The sequence below is a fragment of the Boleophthalmus pectinirostris genome, unplaced genomic scaffold (assembly GCF_026225935.1).
Source record: "Boleophthalmus pectinirostris isolate CB_2022bp ecotype Guang Dong unplaced genomic scaffold, ASM2622593v1 HiC_scaffold_11, whole genome shotgun sequence".
NCBI lineage: Eukaryota > Metazoa > Chordata > Actinopteri > Gobiiformes > Gobiidae > Boleophthalmus > Boleophthalmus pectinirostris.
The window spans coordinates 16,839,919-16,858,828 of record NW_026570994.1 but is presented as its reverse complement, the minus strand read 5'-3'; the positions used below and the strand labels follow the sequence as shown (position 1 = coordinate 16,858,828).

The window sequence follows — 18,910 nt, the reverse complement described above, 5'->3', positions numbered from 1 at the left end:
TGTTGGGCAGAGGCGTCGTTCCGGGGTGACAGTTGTACTTGGTAATCAACTTGAATCTCTGTGAATGGAAAAATGCTGAAATAAAGTGGCCTGTTTCTCGGATCCTTCCATCTTTTGTGCTTCTTTCTAGGACACGCACTGAACCTTCCGAAAAAACCCCACACATTATTGCAGAAAACTGTTTAAACAAACCAGAGACAAACGGGAAACAGCATAGCTAGAACTAATTGCTAGTAGAAAAGATTGTTTTCACGCTTGCCATCTTCAACGGCTCGAGATCAGCTGCCGCAACTCCAGACACGGTGCTCCACTTCCTTGTTTTAACCGCCCACATGACCTCATGACACTAGCCAAGTCATGTGACAAGCGTTTCAGGCGGTTTCACGTTACTGTGTGGATCATGTCTGGACGCAAATTGTTTCCCGTTGCCCCGTCCACACTAGTATGTATTCAAATCGTTTTCGTTGTGGACGCAGTGTTCGTCCGCACTAATCTGATTGAAAACGGCTCCAGAGACAAAACGATCTGGTGCCACCGACTCCCACAAATTCAGCTGAGTACAGATCTGATCGGGCACTGTGTGGACGCCTGAAAACGTTGATACACTGATGTAGTTCTATGCACCGCGAAGTAAATCACCACCAAAACACTGAAAGGCTAGAATATATTCATATATACGGTTTATGTGTACGACCTGCAGACGTATAATCTCTGAAAAGTTTTACATGAACCATCTCCAATGCGACAGAAGCACAGAACAGACTCACCATCAGCAGAACACTCCTCTGTCACAGAAAGAACACTCATATTCCACTGAGTCGTGTCCTTTAGTCCGACAGAAGCTGAACCACATCAGCGCACAATAGCAAGCTGTTTTTTTGAGCTCTTAGTTTATGCAAATGAGCCATGCGGTTTTAAGTTTTGTTTCTGTAAAACGTAAACAAATACGCTCAAAGCTGTGTGGATAGGGAAGGATTGTGGACACAGAAAGGACGTGTCTGGAAGCAGATTGTTTCCGATACGGTGATACGCAGATTTGTTTCAGTGTAAATGTAACCTAAATTGATCTATTTCCATGGAGATTCCTAGCTGACACCACCAGGTAAAGTTACAGGTCAGATCTGTTGAAAGGCAAATGTTTTTGAAGTTATTTTTGAGCACCAAAAAAACTGTGTAATAGGAAAATTCTGAATAGTTATAATGTTTAAAGCCACGCTGCAGAACATTCCAATCAAAACAAGCAAAGCAGTGCACCTCTAACTTCAGCAAACCTTCTTTCTTTTCATTATATTTTCTTTTGACTCAACTTTTTTTTCACTTTTATTCCTTTGAGCTGTTGCAATTTCATACTCCGGGCTCCACTTCTGGCTAAACTAAAATTTCCAAGTGGCTTTTTGTACAGATAAGAAAAAAAAAAGGTATGAACAGGACAGCTGCATCCCAGGGCTACATCTAATCAAAACAAGGACTAAACCTGGTCGAAAAAATCTCAATAAAATCCAGGACTACAACAGAAACTCTACAGAATATGCTAACTGAAGGCACTGCTCTGTTTGAAGCTCAAATTAGACTTTAATTTAAGTTTTGTTTTAACACAATCTGACCAGAAAGAGCAGATTTTTGAACGCCGTAAATGTGTTGTTTGAATCCAATTTTCTTGCGTTTTCAGACCGTCTTAAAACTTGGCAGTGTTTGCAAATGTGTTCACTGTGTCGCTATGGTAACTGCTTAACATTTTGCCAAAACAAATACATGTACGAACACCCCCAATGTGGGTTTCGATTCCCAATCTCCAAACTCATATAATCAAGTTGAAATGATTTAAAGCTTGACAGCGTTTATTTTGTGATTTTTTTTATATAAATAAGTATGTTTATTTTATTTTTTTAAAATATAGAGATTGTAGAACAGCTTTATATCTAGTTTATTTTGGATACATTTATGTTTTTCTATGCTTTATTTCATGTTCAATGTTTATTTTATTCATGTTCTGCTGCTCTAAGGTTCATATTTGTAGCCTAAATTTATTTTCAATTTGAAAATTTTGCATAAATTATCAATAAGAAAGTGTTTTTTGAGAGAGAAATGTGAAACAAATGCATCGTGTAACTAAAAAATAATTGTTAAATAAAATAATCGTGATTTCAGTATTGACCAAAATAATTGTGATTATTATTATTATTATTATTAGTAGTAGTAGTAGTAGTATTTCTTTATTTATTTCATTCATAAACTATAAAAAGACATCAACAGTGTCACAACATCAAACATAAAAGAAATAAATGAAAAGGAGCAGAAACAAAAGTCATCTTGTGATAATGATTTTTTACATAATCGAGCAGCCCTACTTTTTAAAATTGTGTAACTTTTGTGACTGTTTTGTCTGGAATGTTTCACAGTGTGGCATTAAACCTTTCTATCTCCATGGAGACCAAACCAGACCAAGTTACAGGTCAGATCTGTGGAGAGACGAGCCCGCTCACAGTCAGAGTGTTGTTTTTCTAGGTATTTTTGAGCTCTGAAACCACCTGTAATTGGATAAAAATTAAATACAAGCAGGTACACAGTGCAGCTTTAAGACTCCAGCCCTAAATGAAAGTAGAAAAAAGTAAAAAGTTTAAACCTGAGTGAGCATTTCCTGTTCGTGGAGCAGGAGCAGTCTGGTCCCGCCCTCTGCCCTCTGCTCCAGCATCAGGGAGAAGTGCTCGATACACTTGATTGACAGCTTCTCCTGCAGGGTCAGAATCACGTCCTGGAGAAACCAAAGAGAGACGAGGGAAATATACAAACCGGTCAGCAAAATTAAACTCACATTTGAAAAGAATTTATGGAAAAAAAACACAGAATTTTGACTTAGATCACGTTATTTTCTGATCTATGTTATAATGTAGTTTCCTCATCATGAACCAAAGCTGGGACCAAGTCGTTGTTTTGCAAGTCTCAAGTCTTTGACCTCAAGTCCGAGTCAAGTCCCAAGTCAAACACAGGCAAGTCGAGTCTCGATTCACTGGTCCATAAGTCCAAGTAAAGTCCAAGTCGTCTGCTTTGAGCTTCAAGTCATTTCAAGTCTTTAAACCAAAGTATATATAGCAATATAGCTTTGATTTTGGCAATTTATATGAATTTTAAACTAAATTGTAATTAAAATGTGAGGAATATTTATATAAGAGTTGTAGAAATGCTGTTTTTTTCTTTTTAAATGTCTTAAATGTGTGAATTATTAAGGTCAGAACAGAAAGAGTTAAGATTTAAGAGCGATTAATAAGAGTTAATTTGTCAACTAGTCTAAGCATCAAGTCTTTTCAAGTCACAGGATTCAAGTCTGAGTCAGTTTCCAAGTCACTGACCTCCAAGTCCAAGTCGAGTCCCAAGTCTTTGTCCATTTTATCAAGTCAAGTCTCAAGTCCTAAAAATAGTGACTCAAGTCTGACTCGAGTCCAAGTCACAGCTCGCAAGTTCCCCACCTCTGTCACAAACAGACCTGAAGTTAAGAGTTTTTTTTGTTTCATTCACACATGTTTAACTCACAAACCCGGTATATTTATGCTGAGTTCTTCTCTCAAACTGAAAACGCTCTGTTCCACCTTGTTATGTCATCATGTGGTGATACAGGAAGTGCTCCATTGTGGTTTTTAAACTCCACACACCTTCACTAAAATAATTTGGATACTTTGAGCCCTGGAATTGGCAATCTGCACTAAACTAAAGGTGAAATGACGTCTTAACTTGAAAAACTACCACTTCATGACATCACGAGGTGGAACGGAGCATTTCGAGCTTTAGAAATGAAATGTAGAGAAACTAATAATCAGAGGTGGGGACTTGCAAATCGTGACTTGGACCTGAGTCAGACTTGAGTCACTGTTTTTTAGGAGTTGAGACTTGACTTGGTAAAATGGACTAAGACTTGGGACTCGACTTGGACTTGAGAAGACCTGAGAAGCACTTTTAAATCTGAATTCTTTCTATTCTGACCGTAATGATTCACTCTAAGATCTTGTCAAGACATTTAAAAAGGAAACATTTGCATTTCTACAACTCTTAAAGTAAAATTTATGTTAAAATTCATATAAATGGCAAAAATCTCAGCTGTACTTTTTTGGTTTAAAGACTTGACATGACTTGAAGCTCAAAGCAAACGACTTGGACTTGACTTGGACTTATGGGCCAGTGACTCGAGACTCGACTTGGACTTGCCTGTATTTGACTTGGGACTTGACTCGGACTTGAGGTCAAAAACTTGAGACTTACTTGCAAAACAACGACTTGGTCCCAAAAACACAACTCCAGGTCTGTTTTTGAGGAGGAAACTCTATTATAACACGACTTAAACCTCACAAGAGTCATTTTTGTGTAACATAGAACCTTTAATAACCCTAGGAACTAACATAATTTAATTTCATAATCTGGTTTTATGTATTATTCCAACTCTTCATTCAATTTGTTCTTTTAAACCTCCGCAGCTTATTGCAATTATAATTATCTTCTCTTGTTGTCTATGTCCTCCGCTTCCATTTGCTTTCAAAATTGCCCCTTGGTCAAAGTCATTCCAATTTAAATCACCCCATTATATTGTGAGGTATAGAATGTTTTTGTAATGCATTTCTAGTTAAATGGTTTTCTTGCAATCAGCTGCACAGTTATTCTTCAACAGCTACAACTTCAAGGGCCAGTATTACACAAAATCGACTTCTGTGAGCTTTAAGTCATGTTAATATGCTGTTTTCTCACCAAAAACAGACCTGGAGTTGTGTTTAAAAACTCAGTGGAGCACTTTTTGTATTGCTACACGATGACATCACAACGTGGAACTGTGTGTTTTCTGTTTGAGAAAAGAACTCAGCTTAAATATTTGTTGATTTGGGCGTTAAACCTGAGTAAATGAAACAAAAAAACACAACTCCAGGTCTGTTTTCGATGAGGAGACAACATTAAAACATGATGACACACTGTGGAAAATCCGTGTATCATTCGTTCATTTGTTTTTCAAAATAAAATCAAAAATAAGAAAACGAAAATAACTATTTTCTTCATTATTTGTCTCCAAAACCAAAATGAAAAAATGGATAATGATTTGTTTTTTCAGTTTTCAAATTTGTGTTTAAATGAATAATGGAAAAAACAGATAAAAAACAGATCCCGTTTCCGTGACTTAAACTGCTATGCCGGACTTTTGCGCTGCATACGGACTACGCCAGGTCTAAACCAGGACTACATCAGGTCTAAACCAGAACTAAACCAGGACTAAAACAGGACTGAACCAGGTCTAAACCAGGACTAAACCAGGACTAAACCAGGTCTAAACCAGGACTAAACCAGGTCTAAATCAGGACTGAACCAGGACTGAACCAGGACTAAACCAGGGCTAAAGCAGGACTGAATAAGGTCTAAACCAGGACTAAACCAGGACTAAACCAGGACTAAACCAGAACTAAACCAGGACTAAAATGGTCTCAGTCTCGGCCTCAGTCACGGTTGTGCCCCGGCCTCAGTCCTGATCACCCAACAGTCTATGCGAGTGCAATTCTGGGCCTGTCCTGACACTCAGTCCTGGTTCAGTCCTGGTTTAGACCTGGTTTAAACCTGTTTTAGTCCTGGTTCAGTTCTGGTTCAGTCCTGGTTCTGAATCCGTTGAATCTGTTATCTGTTTTTTCCATTATTCATTTAAACACAAAATCGAAAACGGAAAACTGAACCAGGTCTAAATCAGGTCTAAATCAGGACTGAACCAGGACTGAATCAGGACTGAACCAGAACTGAATCAGGACTGAACCAGGACTGAACCAGGACTGAACCAGAACTGAATCAGGACTGAACCAGGACTGAACCAGGACTGAACCAGAACTGAATCAGGACTGAACCAGGACTGAATCAGGACTGAACCAGGACTGAATGAACAGGACTGAACCAGGACTGAACCAGGACTGAACCAGGACTGAACCAGGACTGAACCAGGACTAAACTTCTGGGCCCGTCCTGACACTCAGTCCTGGTTTAATCCTGGTTTAGTCCTGATTCAGTCCTGGTTCGGTCCTGACTCAATCCGCTGAATCCGTTTTTTTTTTTCCATTTTTCATTTAAACACAAAATCGAAAACTGAAAAAACAAATCATTATCTGTTATTCCATTTTGGTTTTAGAGACAAATAATGAAGAAAATAGTTGTTTTTTTCCGTTTTCTTATTTTTGGTTTTATTTTGAAAAACAAATGAACGAATGATACACGGATTATGAAACATTCTACAGCGTGAACGCGACGCAAAAACATATCGATGGACGGATCACTGCACAATATGCGTCAGTAGCTTAATATTGAAAAGTAAAAGATATGCGAGCTCTAATTACAGTTTCACTCGGAAAAACATTACATAACACTTATTGCTTTGTAAACAAGACGCACGGGACCATGTTAAACCCAATTTGAGTAAGACAAACTGACAGCCTTAGACGGTAATTAAACTCCAGTGAGAAGTCTTCGCGGAGTTACAGAGCGCGGAAAACAGCGAGGAACAATTTGAAAATGAAATGAATTGCGTTTGCTAAAATGATCCATGCTCCGTGGGCTCCTGTCTCATTCGCCGGGGCCCGGGGCGGCGGCGGCGGCGGCGGCGAAGACACTAACCTTAATCGAAGTGCTGCTGTCAAAGCGAAACGATTTGGTCTGCCCGTTCTCCAGGTAAACTTTCAGCACATTTGGCATGAAGAGGAGGGAGTGGTCCTTCACGGGGTTCTGAAAAAGACCACAACACATGTTTAGTGGGCAGTGCTGGGGAGTAACAGATTACAAGTACCGGAGTTACGTAATTATGAGTAACTGTATTCGGTTGCAGTTACTGTTTCAGTGAGTGGTAATCGGATTACAGTTACTTAGTTGTTGAAATAAATGGATTACACAGCGGGATTTTACTGTTTTCATATTTTGGGCTAAACCAGGACTAAACCCAGGACTAAAACCAGGACTAAACCCAGGACTAAACCCGTACTAAAACCAGGACTAAAACCAGGTCTAAAACCAGGACTAAAATCAGGACTAAGTCAGGACTAAACCAGGACTAAAGCAAGACAAAATACCAGGACTAAAACCAGGACTAAAATCAGGACTAAATCAGGACTAAAACCAGGTCTAAAACCAGGTCTAAAACCAGGACTAAAACCAGGACTAAATCAGGACTAAAACCAGGTCTAAAACCAGGTCTAAAACCAGGACTAAACCCAGGACTAAAACCAGGACTAAAACCAGAACTACAACCAGAACTAAACCAGGACTAAACCAAGACAAAAAACAGGACTAAACCAGGACGAAAAACCAGGACTAAAATCAGGTCTAAAACCAGGACTAAAACCAGGACTAAAAACCAGAAACTAAAACCAGAACTAAACCAGGACTAAACCAAGACAAAAAACAGGACTAAACCAGGACTAAAATCAGGACTAAACCAGGACTAAAACCAGAACTAAACCAAGACAAAAAAACAGGACTAAACCAAGACTAAACCAGGACTAAATCCAGGACTAAATCCAGGACTAAAACCAGGACAATATCAAGTAATCCAAAGTACTCAGATTACGTTACTCACTTTAAGTAATTTAATGGATTACATTACAAACTACATTTTGGGATATGTAATCTGTAATCTGTCGGGGAATTACATTTTTAAAGTAACCTTCCCAACACATATTTAGTGGGTTTTGAATGCAGTGAGGGATGCACGGATGTTACAGAAATGTGCTGTTTTATGCAAGTGAAATACAGAGAGAGGCACATTTTATTCATATTTTTTCTTACTTGGGTCAATCTTGGTTTAGTCTCGGTTTGACTAATAAAAAGGACATGTATATTTTTTGTTTTAGATTCGGATTTTTTTGTGTGTGAAATCCGATGTTTTTGCGAGGTCGTTCACATTTCCAATTAAATGCGACTTGTTTGTGATCTCCAGTGTGAACTTTAAACGGTCCACTGGAGGACACGACGACGACGAGCATGGAGCACCGGGCGATTTTAAAGTTCCTCTCGTACCGGAGCCAGAACATGAACAACTTACTTGTTGTCTATTGAAAGGAACGTGTGGATGTGGAGATGTAGCCAAGAGTGGTGGGATAGTGATGTGTTTTGCTTCAGTGACACGGAGTTCATTTAAATATTTTCGTATGACGAGAAGAATGTTTGTGTACATTTGTGGCTTGTTGATAGCGTGTAGGTCAGCTGAATGTGACCTGGCCGTTCAGACTGAAGTCGCATGTCAAAAGATCGGATATGTATCGGTTTTAGGAGCACATATCCAAGTGGCCTGGGTCACATTTGAAAAACTCATTTCTGTGTCGTTCAGACTGTCATTAAAAGATCCGATACAGGTCACACAGGGGCCAAAAAATTGGATTTGAGTCACTTCTGCAGTGTGAACGTAGCCTTAGTTTGGGTGTTTCCTGCGACTTATACTCTGGTGTGACTTATATATTAAAATTTTCACACTGAAGCCATGAGAGGCTCTAGTCTTGTGTGTCAGTATCTGTTCCTCCTGCACCACTGTCACTTCACTCTACTGCGCATGTCTCCTGCAGAAAGAGCCTGTGTCCTGCTGTAAGTAGTGAAATATTCAGCTGAATACGGTAATCGAGCAGCAGAAAGAGACTTGTGAGGGACTGGTGGAAAGCGGGGATGGAGAACACAGCTTCAACAGTTTCATGCAACTTTCCTGAAGTCACTGGATGGATGGACAAAGCCTGGACTTCAGTGACACTGAAACCATCCTGTCGGGATTCAGAAAGACCGAAATAATTCTAACTGGAACTGATGCTGAGTCTGACGACAGCTACACAGAAGAGGAAGCGGTGCTCTGTTTACCTCCGGAGGTCGTGGAGTTGTTCAGAAGTGACACCGAGGATGAAGAATTGAATGGATTTAGTGATTTGGAGTGAGATGGAGAGTTTGTTAAACTTGTTCTGTTCTGTTGTTTATGCTATAGTTTATCTGAAGAACTGTTCATATGTGACGTTAACAGTCTGTTGTTCTCTGTGTTGTGGATTCGGCTACAACTACAATGAAAAAAATGTCAGAGCGATAACTTCAGTTTAAAATGGCTTTACTGAAAAAATGTTGCCATTGTCAAATCATTCATATTTCTGTAACAACTCGCGATGTTCTATCTGACGAGTGAACATGTTTATAACTGTTTATAACTTCTTCAGCTGAGGTTTTCAAAGAACAACATCCTCCTTTGGAATACAGAGAACCAGCGCCATCTATGGGTGAAAATATCTGGTGCTACAACTGAAGGAAAATAATCCTTTTCTGGTTTTAAATAACAAATAAAGCTATTATATAGTCTTTTAAACATTAACTTATTGTAGTCTTGTAATGAATTCAATCTGAATGTATTTATTAATCAAACTGTAATTTTCACTGTATTTTCCGGGCTATTAGACGCGCTCTTAAGCCTCCAACCCCATCAAAAAACGGCCGCGCTCCCCACAATCCAGAGCGTCCTATACACGTATCCACTCAGGCGTCCCAGCACGACTTCAGTAAACTACAAAGCCGCACCACCCGCAGCGCACGCAAACACACACGGAGCAGACAGCAAATGCACAGCGACAAACACCCACAGACACACTCATCACTCCACACTGACGAGGAACGGAACGGAGGAACGAACCGAAAAAGCGAGTGCGAATGTGCCACTTCTAGACACGACTGAACAACTGAGTCACTGCGAACACGCCGACAATCCGTTGGTCCCAGACAGCACCTCCCTACACGCCACAACTGAACAAAGCCCAGAGTCACCGTGAACGAACAAACAAACAAAACCACTCACCCATCACACTGTTGTGTTTCCTTTAAAGTCCAGTTTATTTGTGAAAAACGTTAAAAAATAAACCATTCTATGACAGTGCGCCTTATAATCCAGGGCGCCTAATAGTGCGGAAAATACGGTAAATTACCCCAGTTTTGTTAATTATTTGCCTAATTTGAGCCGTTGTTAAATTATATCTTCTTTTGACTTTACTAAATTTAAACTTATTTTTATACCTTGTCTTTGCTGTTCTGTTTGGTCCACTACAGTCTGTTTCTCAAAAGCACACAAAAGTTAAAGGCGAACTGTGCGACTTTTTCCGGTGGCGAGATCTGCTGCCTGCCTGCTTGTCTCCACGGAGATGTTACTGCTTGTGAATGTTCCACAGAATGGCATTAAACTTATCTTAAATCTCCGCGGAGACGAGCAAACGCCGAGCGAAGAGGTGACCCCCGCTCCGAGCAGGAACGCAAACGCAAGATAGAAGTTTAACGCCGTACTGCGGAATAAATACGCAAAGTAACAATATCTCCATGGAGACGAGCAGAAAAGTTACATAATCCCACGGAAATAATTGCTGTATTGAGCTTTAAAAACAGCCTGCAAAAAACAACAACTTAATAATCAGTACAGGGTTGCCAGGTACTAGAGACAAAATCCATCTTTCAGTATGAGCGGTTATAAATAATTCATATTGCTAAAATATTCCTGCTCCTACTTGCATACACATTTTATTTTAATGTCTTTCTTTTTCTGTGAAGCACTTTGAATTATTTTAGTAGGAATTCTGATCTAAAAATAAAATCTCATTGCCCAGGGTTTGTTTTATTGTGTTTAATTTGCAATTGAATATCAGACAAAAATAGTCTCTACCGGCAAAACAATTTCGAGGATAAGTACGAGGATAAGTTTTATTTGTCTTTGTCGTGGTTTTATTTTTATTTTTATGGTCGTCTCCATCAATGACAAAGTGTAGCGGAAAAACATGTCTGAAAATTATTCAAATTGTCCGAACCGTCTTAAGTCTAAACAGGTGCAGTGTAAAATGTGAGAGGACACGCTGGTATGTGACAGAAAACAGCCATCTGGAAGTGACCGTGAAATCCTATAGCATATTCATCGTGCAGAAAGATGAAGAAGAGGAGGAGGAGGAGGAGGAGGAGAGAGGAGGAGAGAGGAGAGAGAGAGGAGAGAAGAGGAGAAAGAGGAGAAAGAGGAGAGAAGAGAGGAGAGAGGAGGAGGAGGAGGAGAGAGAGGAGAGAGGAGGAGGAGAGAAGAGGAGGAGAGGAGGAGAGGAGGAGGAGGAGGAGGAGAGGAGGAGAAGAGGAGAGGAGAGAGGAGAGAGGAGGAGAGAGGAGGAGGAGGAGAAGAGGAGAGAGGAGAGGAGGAGAAAGAGGAGGAAAGAGGAGAGAGGAGGAGAGAGGAGGAGAAGAGGAGGAGGAGGAGGAAGAGAGGAGAGAGGAGGAGGAGGAGGAGAAAGAGGAGAGAGAGGAGAGAGAGAGGAGGAGAGAGAGGAGGAGGAGGAGGAGGAGGAGGAGGAGGAGGAGAGAGGAGAGAGGAGAGAGGAGGAGGAGGAGAGGAGAGAGGAGAGAGAGGAGAGGAGAGGAGGAGAGAGGAGAAGAGAGGAGGAGAGAGGAGGAGAGAGAGGAGGAGGAGGAGGAGGAGGAGAGGAGAGGAGAAGAGAGGAGGAGGAGGAGAGGAGGAGAGAAGAGGAGGAGAGAGGAGGAGAGGGAGGAGGAGGAGAGGAGGAGAGAGAGGAGGAGGAGGAGGAGGAGAGGAGGAAGGAGGAGGAGGAGGAAGAGGAGGAGGAGGAGGAGGAGGAGGAGAGAGAGGAGAGGAGGAGGAGGAGAGGAGGAGGAGGAGGAGAAAGAGGAGAGAGGAGAGAGGAGGAGAGAGGAGGAGGAGAGAGAGGAGGAGAGGAGGAGGAGAGAGGAGAGAGGAGAGAGAGGAGGAAGAGAGAGGAAGGAGGAGGAGGAGAGGAGAGAGAGAGGAGGAGGAAAGAGGAGAGAGAGAGGGAGGAGAGGAGAAAGAGAGAGAGAGAGGAGAGAAAAGAGGAGAAGAGAAGGAGAGAGAGGAGGAGGAGAGGAGGAGGAGAGAAGGAGAGAGAGAGAGAGAGGAGGAGAGAAGAGGAGAAAGAGGAGGAGGAGGAGAGAGGAGGAGGAGAAGAGGAGGAGGAGGAGGAGGAGGAGAGAGGAGGAGAGAGGAGGAGGAGGAGGAGGAGGAGAGGAGGAGAAAGAGGAGAGAGGAGAGAGGAGGAGGAGGAGAGAGAGAGAGAGGAGAGAGGAGGAGAGAGGAGGAGAGAGGAGGAGGAGAGAGGAGGAGGAGGAGGAGGAGGAGAGGAGAAAGAGGAGGAGAGAGGAGAGGAGGAGAGGGAGAGAGGAGAGAGAGAGAGGAGAGAGAGGAGGAGGAGAGAGAGGAGGAGGAGAAGAGGAGAGAGGAGAGGAGGAGGAGAGAGGAGGAAGAGGAGGAGGAGGAGGAGAGGAGGAGAGAGGAGGAGAGAGAGGAGAGAGGAGAGAGAGAGGAGGAGGAGGAGGAGGAGGAGGAGGAGGAGAGAAGAGGAGGAGGAGGAGAGAGAGGAGGAGGAGGAGAGGAGAGGAGAGAGGAGGAGGAGGAGGAGAGGAGGAGGAGAGGAGGAGAGAGGAGGAGAGAGAGAGAGGAGAGAGAGGAGAGGAGGAGAGGAGAGGAGAGGAGGAGAGAAGAGAGAGGAGAGAGGAGAGAGAGGAGGAGAGGAGAGGAGGAGGAGAGAGGAGAGGAGAGGAGAGGAGGAAGAAGAGGAGGAGAGGAGAGAGAGAGAGAGGAGAGAGGAGGAGAAGAGGAGAGAGAGGAGAGAGGAGAGAGAGAGGAGAGGAAGAGAGGAGGAGAGGAGGAGAGAGGAGAGAGAGAGAGAGAGGAGAGGAGGAGAGAGAGAGGAGAGAGAGGAGGAGAGAGGAGGAGAGAGAGAGGAGGAAGAGGAGGAGGAGGAGGAGAAGGAGAGAGAGAGAGAGAGGAGAGAGAGAGAGAAGAGGAGGAGAGAGAGGAGGAGGAGGAGAGAGAAGGAGGAGGAGGAGGAGAGGAGAGAGAGAGAGGAGGAGAGAGAGGAGGAGGAGAAAGAGGAGGAGGAGGAGAGGAGGAAGAAGAGAGAGGAGAGAGGGAGGAGAGGAGAGAGGAGGAGAGAGAGGAGGAGAGAGGAGGAGAGGGAGGAGAGGAGGAGAGGAGAGAGAGGAGAGAGGAGGAGAGAGGAGGAGAGGAGGAGGAGGAGAGAAGAGAGAGAGAGAGGAAGAGAGGAGAGAGGAGGAGAGAGGAGGAGGAAGAGGAGAAGAGAGGAGAGGAGTGGAAGAAGAAGAGGAGGAGAGGAGGAGAGAAGAGGAGAAGAGGAAGGAGGAAGGAGGAGAGGAGGAGGAGGAGGAGAGGAGGAGAGAGAGGAGGAGAGAGGAGGAGAGAGGAGGAGAGGAGGAGAGGAGGAGGAAGAGGAGGAAGAAGTGGAAGAAGAAGAGGAGAGAGGAGGAGAGAAGGAGAGGAGGATTTAGAGGAGGAAGAAGTGGAAGAAGAAGAGGAGAAAGGAGAAGAGAGGAGAGAAGGAGAGGAGGAGGAAGAGGAGAAGAGGAGGAGAAAGAGGAGGAGGAGGAGAGAGGAGGAGAAAGTGGAAGAGGAGGAGGAAGAGAGAGGAGGAGAGAGGGAGAGGAGGAGGAAGTGGAAGAAGAAGAGGAGAGAGGAGGAGAAGGAGGACTTACCGGGACCTGTCCGTTGATGATGACCTCCTCGGCGAAGCGCACTTTGACGGGGTTGGACTTGAGCATGGCTTTTTTGGCGGCGCTGATAAACGCAGATTTAGGCGACTGACAAAAAAGAGAAACAAGAAGTAAAAAAGATGGACAGATGGACAAAAAGAGGACGAGAAAAACACACTGTAAACATAGATATTGCATGTATATAATCAGTTTACGGCAGTGCAGCAAAACTAGGACAAAGTTAAAGGCTCGCTGCGTAGCTTTTCTGTTGGAGTGTCCTGTGACGATGTTATTTCTTTACCTGGAATGTCCCACAGTATGGCATTAAACCTAAAATCTTCACAAACACAAGCAGGTGATGGGACTAGTCAGATCTACGGAGAGGTGTAAGATATTTTGAGCGATAAAAATGTCTGTAATTGAATAAATGCAATTTGATTTATCGTCAAAAGTCTCTCAGTAATATCGTGGACCCTCACAATATATCGAATCACAAGTTAAATTCGTTGTTATGGTGCAGCAATAGAGGGAACTACATCACCCATGATCCTTTGCTCCGTTTTAGTGCACTTTTAAATCTTGTCAAGGCGTTTTAAGAGGAAAAAAGTAGCACATCATTTTTTTTTAGCCTTCACAAAATATCGTAAGAATATCGTACCGTGAGACTTGGATATCGTCACATCCCTACAAGACAGATAACGTCTCTAATGCCGTATTGCGGGATATTCCAGGGAAAGTAGTAACATCTCGATGGAGCCGAGACGTTCATCAGAAAAATGACACAACGCACCTTTGAAAAAATGTAAACCAGGTCTAAAACTAGAACTAAACCAGGTCTAGAATGTGAGTAGGACCAGTGTTGGGGAGTAATGGATTACATGTACTGGAGTTAAGTAATCAGAGTACAAATTATGAGTAACTGTATTCGATTACAGTTACTGTTTCAGTGAGTGATAATTGGATTACAGTTACTTTGTTGAAATAAATGGATTACACAGCGATATTTTACTGTTTTCACATTTCCAGGACTAAAACCAGGTCTAAACTAAATCTAAACTAAATCTAAACTAGATCTAAACCAGGACTAAAACCAGGTCTAAACTAAATCTAAACTAGATCTAAACCAGGACTAAAACCAGATCTAAACTAAATCTAAACTAAATCTAAACTAGATCTAAACCAGGACTAAAACCAGATCTAAACTAAATCTAAACTAAATCTAAACTAGATCTAAACCAGGACTAAAACCAGATCTAAACTAAATCTAAACTAGATCTAAACCAGGACTAAAACCAGATCTAAACTAAATCTAAACTAAATCTAAACTAGATCTAAACCAGGACTAAAACCAGATCTAAACTAGGACTAAAACCAGGTCTAAACTAAATCTAAACTAAATCTAAACTAGATCTAAACCAGGACTAAAACCAGATCTAAACTAAATCTAAACTAAATCTAAACTAGATCTAAACCAGGACTAAAACCAGATCTAAACTAGGACTAAAACCAGATCTAAACTAAATCTAAACTAAATCTAAACTAGATCTAAACCAGGACTAAAACCAGATCTAAACTAGGACTAAAACCAGATCTAAACTAAATCTAAACTAAATCTAAACTAGATCTAAACCAGGACTAAAACCAGATCTAAACTAAATCTAAACAAAATCTAAACTAGATCTAAACCAGGACTAAAACCAGATCTGAACTAAATCTAAACTAGATCTAAACCAGGACTAAAACCAGGTCTAAACTAAATCTAAACTAAATCTAAACTAGATCTAAACCAGGACTAAAACCAGATCTAAACTAAATCTAAACTAGATTTAAACCAGGACTAAAACCAGGTCTAAACTAAATCTAAACTAAATCTAAACCAGGACTAAACCAGGTCTAAACCAGGTCTAAACTAGATCTAAACCAGGACTAAACCAGGTCTAAAACAGGTCTAAAATCAAGTCTAAACCAGGACTAAACCAGGACTAAACCAGGACTAAAGCTGGATTTAACAGGACTAAATCATGCTGTGTGAACATGGACGGTTCAGTAAAGACTGGACTTTTCATTTTCTTTCATCAGACAAAACGTCTTATGCTACGATATCTTCGTCTTTGCTTCTCTACAGCAAATCAAGTAATCCAAAGTATTCAGATTACATTACTCACTTTAAGTAATTTAATGGATTACGTTACAAACTACATTTTGGGGTATGTAATCTGTAATCTGTAGGGGAATACATTTTAAAAGTAACACTCCCAACACTGAGTAGGACCTTACTAGACACAACTAAGACACAAAACTAAAACAGAACCCTTTAAACTATTGTAAATAATAAGAAAATTTGGTATAAAATATGTAAAAATACTAAATGGACTATTGAAGTACTAAACAAGCTTCTGAAAATGTGCTGTTTCAATCAATTTTTTGTATTTTTCTCATGAATTTTGAGACTATTTAAAAGCTTTTTCGTCTGTGTTTGCTTACATTTGCGCATTATCACCACGGTAACTGACAAAGATGCTGCCAATAGATATACTAGTACATGTAGAACACCCCCAGCACGATCGATACGGACACATCAATAACATTTGCAGTTACGTAACATGAACGCAAGACTAAAACGGAATAAAAGCACCAATACTTACAGGATATGGTTGGACAACAGTCAGTAAAATGGATTCTTTGCAGCTCCTGAAGCAGAGAAAAAAATAAATTTAAAAAAGCGATGTAAAGAATGTGTTTGTACAAATCTATAAGTACACATTTTAGTCCAAAAGTTGCAGCCAGTCTGAGTCGCTTGTTCCAAAGGTAAACAGTCTGTAAAGCCAATTAAAGGACAAAAAATGTGAAAAGTAATTTGGATTTTTTTGTACGTGGTCCATATGGCAGACAATGACAATAATAGACAAAACAGTGTTATAAAAGAAACCAAAGTTATGTTTAAGCCGAATTTGAAGCATCGCTATGAAATGTGGACATATATTGCGATGCTGCTGAGTTTTTCTTGAGTAAATACAACACGGAAATTTAACAAGTACTTTCTCAGACTTTAGAAAATGCACACAGTTGTTTAAATTTTAGTTTTCATGTTTTAAAATTATAGTAAAATATTTGCTTTTATTCAAATATACATAACAGACTGAGGTGGTGTCCGCACGGCAATGTTTTTTGGTCGAAACAGTGAAGTTTTTATGCGTTTTGGGCTTTTCGTCCACACGGAGCTGGCGTTTTGGGTGGGTTTTTTGAAAAGAGGTTCAAGAGTGGAGAAATCTGAGTACACCGGCGTTGCGTTGTCATGTGGACAAGCAACTGCTGGATTTTGAGACCAAGTTATTCTATTAATTCTCATCCAAATTTTAAGGCTAAAAACGAAAATTTATGTTTAACTTTAGCAAAACAAAATGACTGTATTTGTGGGATACGGCTAAAATCGGCTAAATTACCTTAAAGTAAAAAAAAAACAGTGATGAGATATGCATTATTACATTTTATTATCACTGTTAACAGCACCACATACAGGTGTGGTGTATGTATTACATCGTTTTCACTCATTTTCACCGTGAATATTTATTGATCCAACATGTGTGTGGACGCCAATATTTTTCAACCTGTAAAAAAAAATAAATAAATCCAGGAGCGTTGTGTGGACTTAGCCTGAGTCTCCTGTCTGCTTTACACAAAAACATTTACATCAAATTGAAGAAGAAATATTTGATACAAGAATCACAGAACATGTTTGTACAGATCTAAACTACTGCAGGATTAGCAGTTTTTATAAGAATAAGACCAGAGATTTTCAGAGATTTTGTTGTTTGTGGAAGAAAATGTTTACAAATTATATACTTCAAAAAGTTATTTATTCAACTTTCTTCAGCTCAAATCTTGTCATAGCACTAATAAAAAAGTACCCAAGATAAATATTGATCCTCCAAAAGGACAGTAAGTTGATATATAAGTTGAATTATCATGACAGGCCTATTGTCCAGGTGTGTCCAGGTGTGTCCAGGTGTGTCCTGGTGTTTACAGATGTGTCCAAGTGTGTCCAGATTTGTCCTGTGTGTCCAGTGTGTCCAGGTGTGTCCAGGTGTGTCCTAGTGTGTCCAGGTGTGTCCTTGTGTTTCCAGGTGTGTCCAGTGTGTCCAGGTGTGTCCAAGTGTGTCCAGATGTGTCCAGGTGTGTCCAGTTGTGTCCAGGTGTGTACAGGTGAGTCCAGGTGTGTCCAGGTGTGTCCTTGTGTGTCCAGGTGTTTCTGCAGGTGTGTCCTGTTATGTCCAGATGTGTCCAGGTGTGTCCAGGTGTGTCCTTGTGTTTCCAGGTGTGTCCAAGTGTGTCCAGGTGTGTCCAAGTGTGTCCAGCTGTGTCCAGGTGTCCAGTGTGTCCAGGTGTGTACAGGTGAGTCCAGGTGTGTCCAGGTGTGTCCTTGTGTGTCCAGGTGTTTCTGCAGGTGTGTCCTGTTATGTCCAATGTGTCCAGGTGTGTCCAGGTGTGTCCAGGTGTGTCCAGGTGTGTCCAAGTGTGTCCAGGTGTGTCCAAGTGTGTCCAGTTGTGTCCAGGTGTGTACAGGTGAGTCCAGGTGTGTCCAGGTGTGTCCTTGTGTGTCCAGGTGTTTCTGCAGGTGTGTCCTGTTGTGTCCTGTTATGTCCAGATGTGTTCAGGTGTGTCCAGGTGTGTCCAGGTGTGTCCAGGTGTGTCCAGGTGTGTCCAGGTGTGTTCCAGGTGTGTCTAGGAGTGTCCAGGTTTGTCCAGGTGTGTCCAGGTGTGTCCAAGTGTGTCCAGGTGTGTCCAGGTTTGTCCAGGTGTGTCCAGGTGTGTCTAGAAGTGTCCAGGTGTGTATTTTTACCTGACCAGGTCGATGACTCTTTCTCGGGGAGCAGAACTCACAGGCTCATCGTTGATCATTATAATCTCGTCTCCAGGCAACAGTTTCCCTTCAGATGGACCACCTACAACAGCACAGATGATATAGATATTTTAGATATTTTTATTTTTACTTCAGCTTTTATCGGCTAAACTGAGACAACTACAGGTAACTAAACATAAATAATTGTGTTATGTTATTTTGTTTGTTATGCAATATGTACACTTTGAATTCAAAATATAGGGCAACTATTTTTACATGTTTATTTTCAGTTGGTCATCTTATATCCTTAAAAAATCATTCCTTTCGTACAATGTCAACCACTCATATTGACACTCTTAACAAATTTGGAAGAGTGTAAATCATTTTGTAAATAAATTTTGTTAATTTTTTTCAACAAAATGTCATCAGGAAATAATATGTAACCAAAACATTGCTTATTAGTTTATAAAGTGACTTTGTTTGACTTTATTTTGACTTTTTTGACACTTGCTTTTGATTTTTTGCTGCTTATTTAGAATCTATTATTACCATTTATATTTTTTCTCTTTG

General features: G+C 41.2%; 1 protein-coding gene across 1 annotated transcript in view; it reads right to left on the bottom strand.

Moving 5' to 3' along the window:
* LOC110173181 (FERM and PDZ domain-containing protein 4-like) overlaps positions 1 to 18,910 on the bottom strand; it is a 184,931-nt gene that overhangs the window by 36,564 nt on the left and 129,457 nt on the right. Inside the window, exons 5-9 of the mRNA XM_055166974.1 lie at positions 18,341 to 18,443; positions 16,146 to 16,191; positions 13,504 to 13,608; positions 6,622 to 6,729; positions 2,624 to 2,752 (exon numbers count right to left, since the gene is read on the bottom strand). Coding sequence (XP_055022949.1) covers positions 2,624 to 2,752; positions 6,622 to 6,729; positions 13,504 to 13,608; positions 16,146 to 16,191; positions 18,341 to 18,443 — 491 coding nt within the window. The remainder of the gene's footprint in view (positions 1 to 2,623; positions 2,753 to 6,621; positions 6,730 to 13,503; positions 13,609 to 16,145; positions 16,192 to 18,340; positions 18,444 to 18,910) is intronic.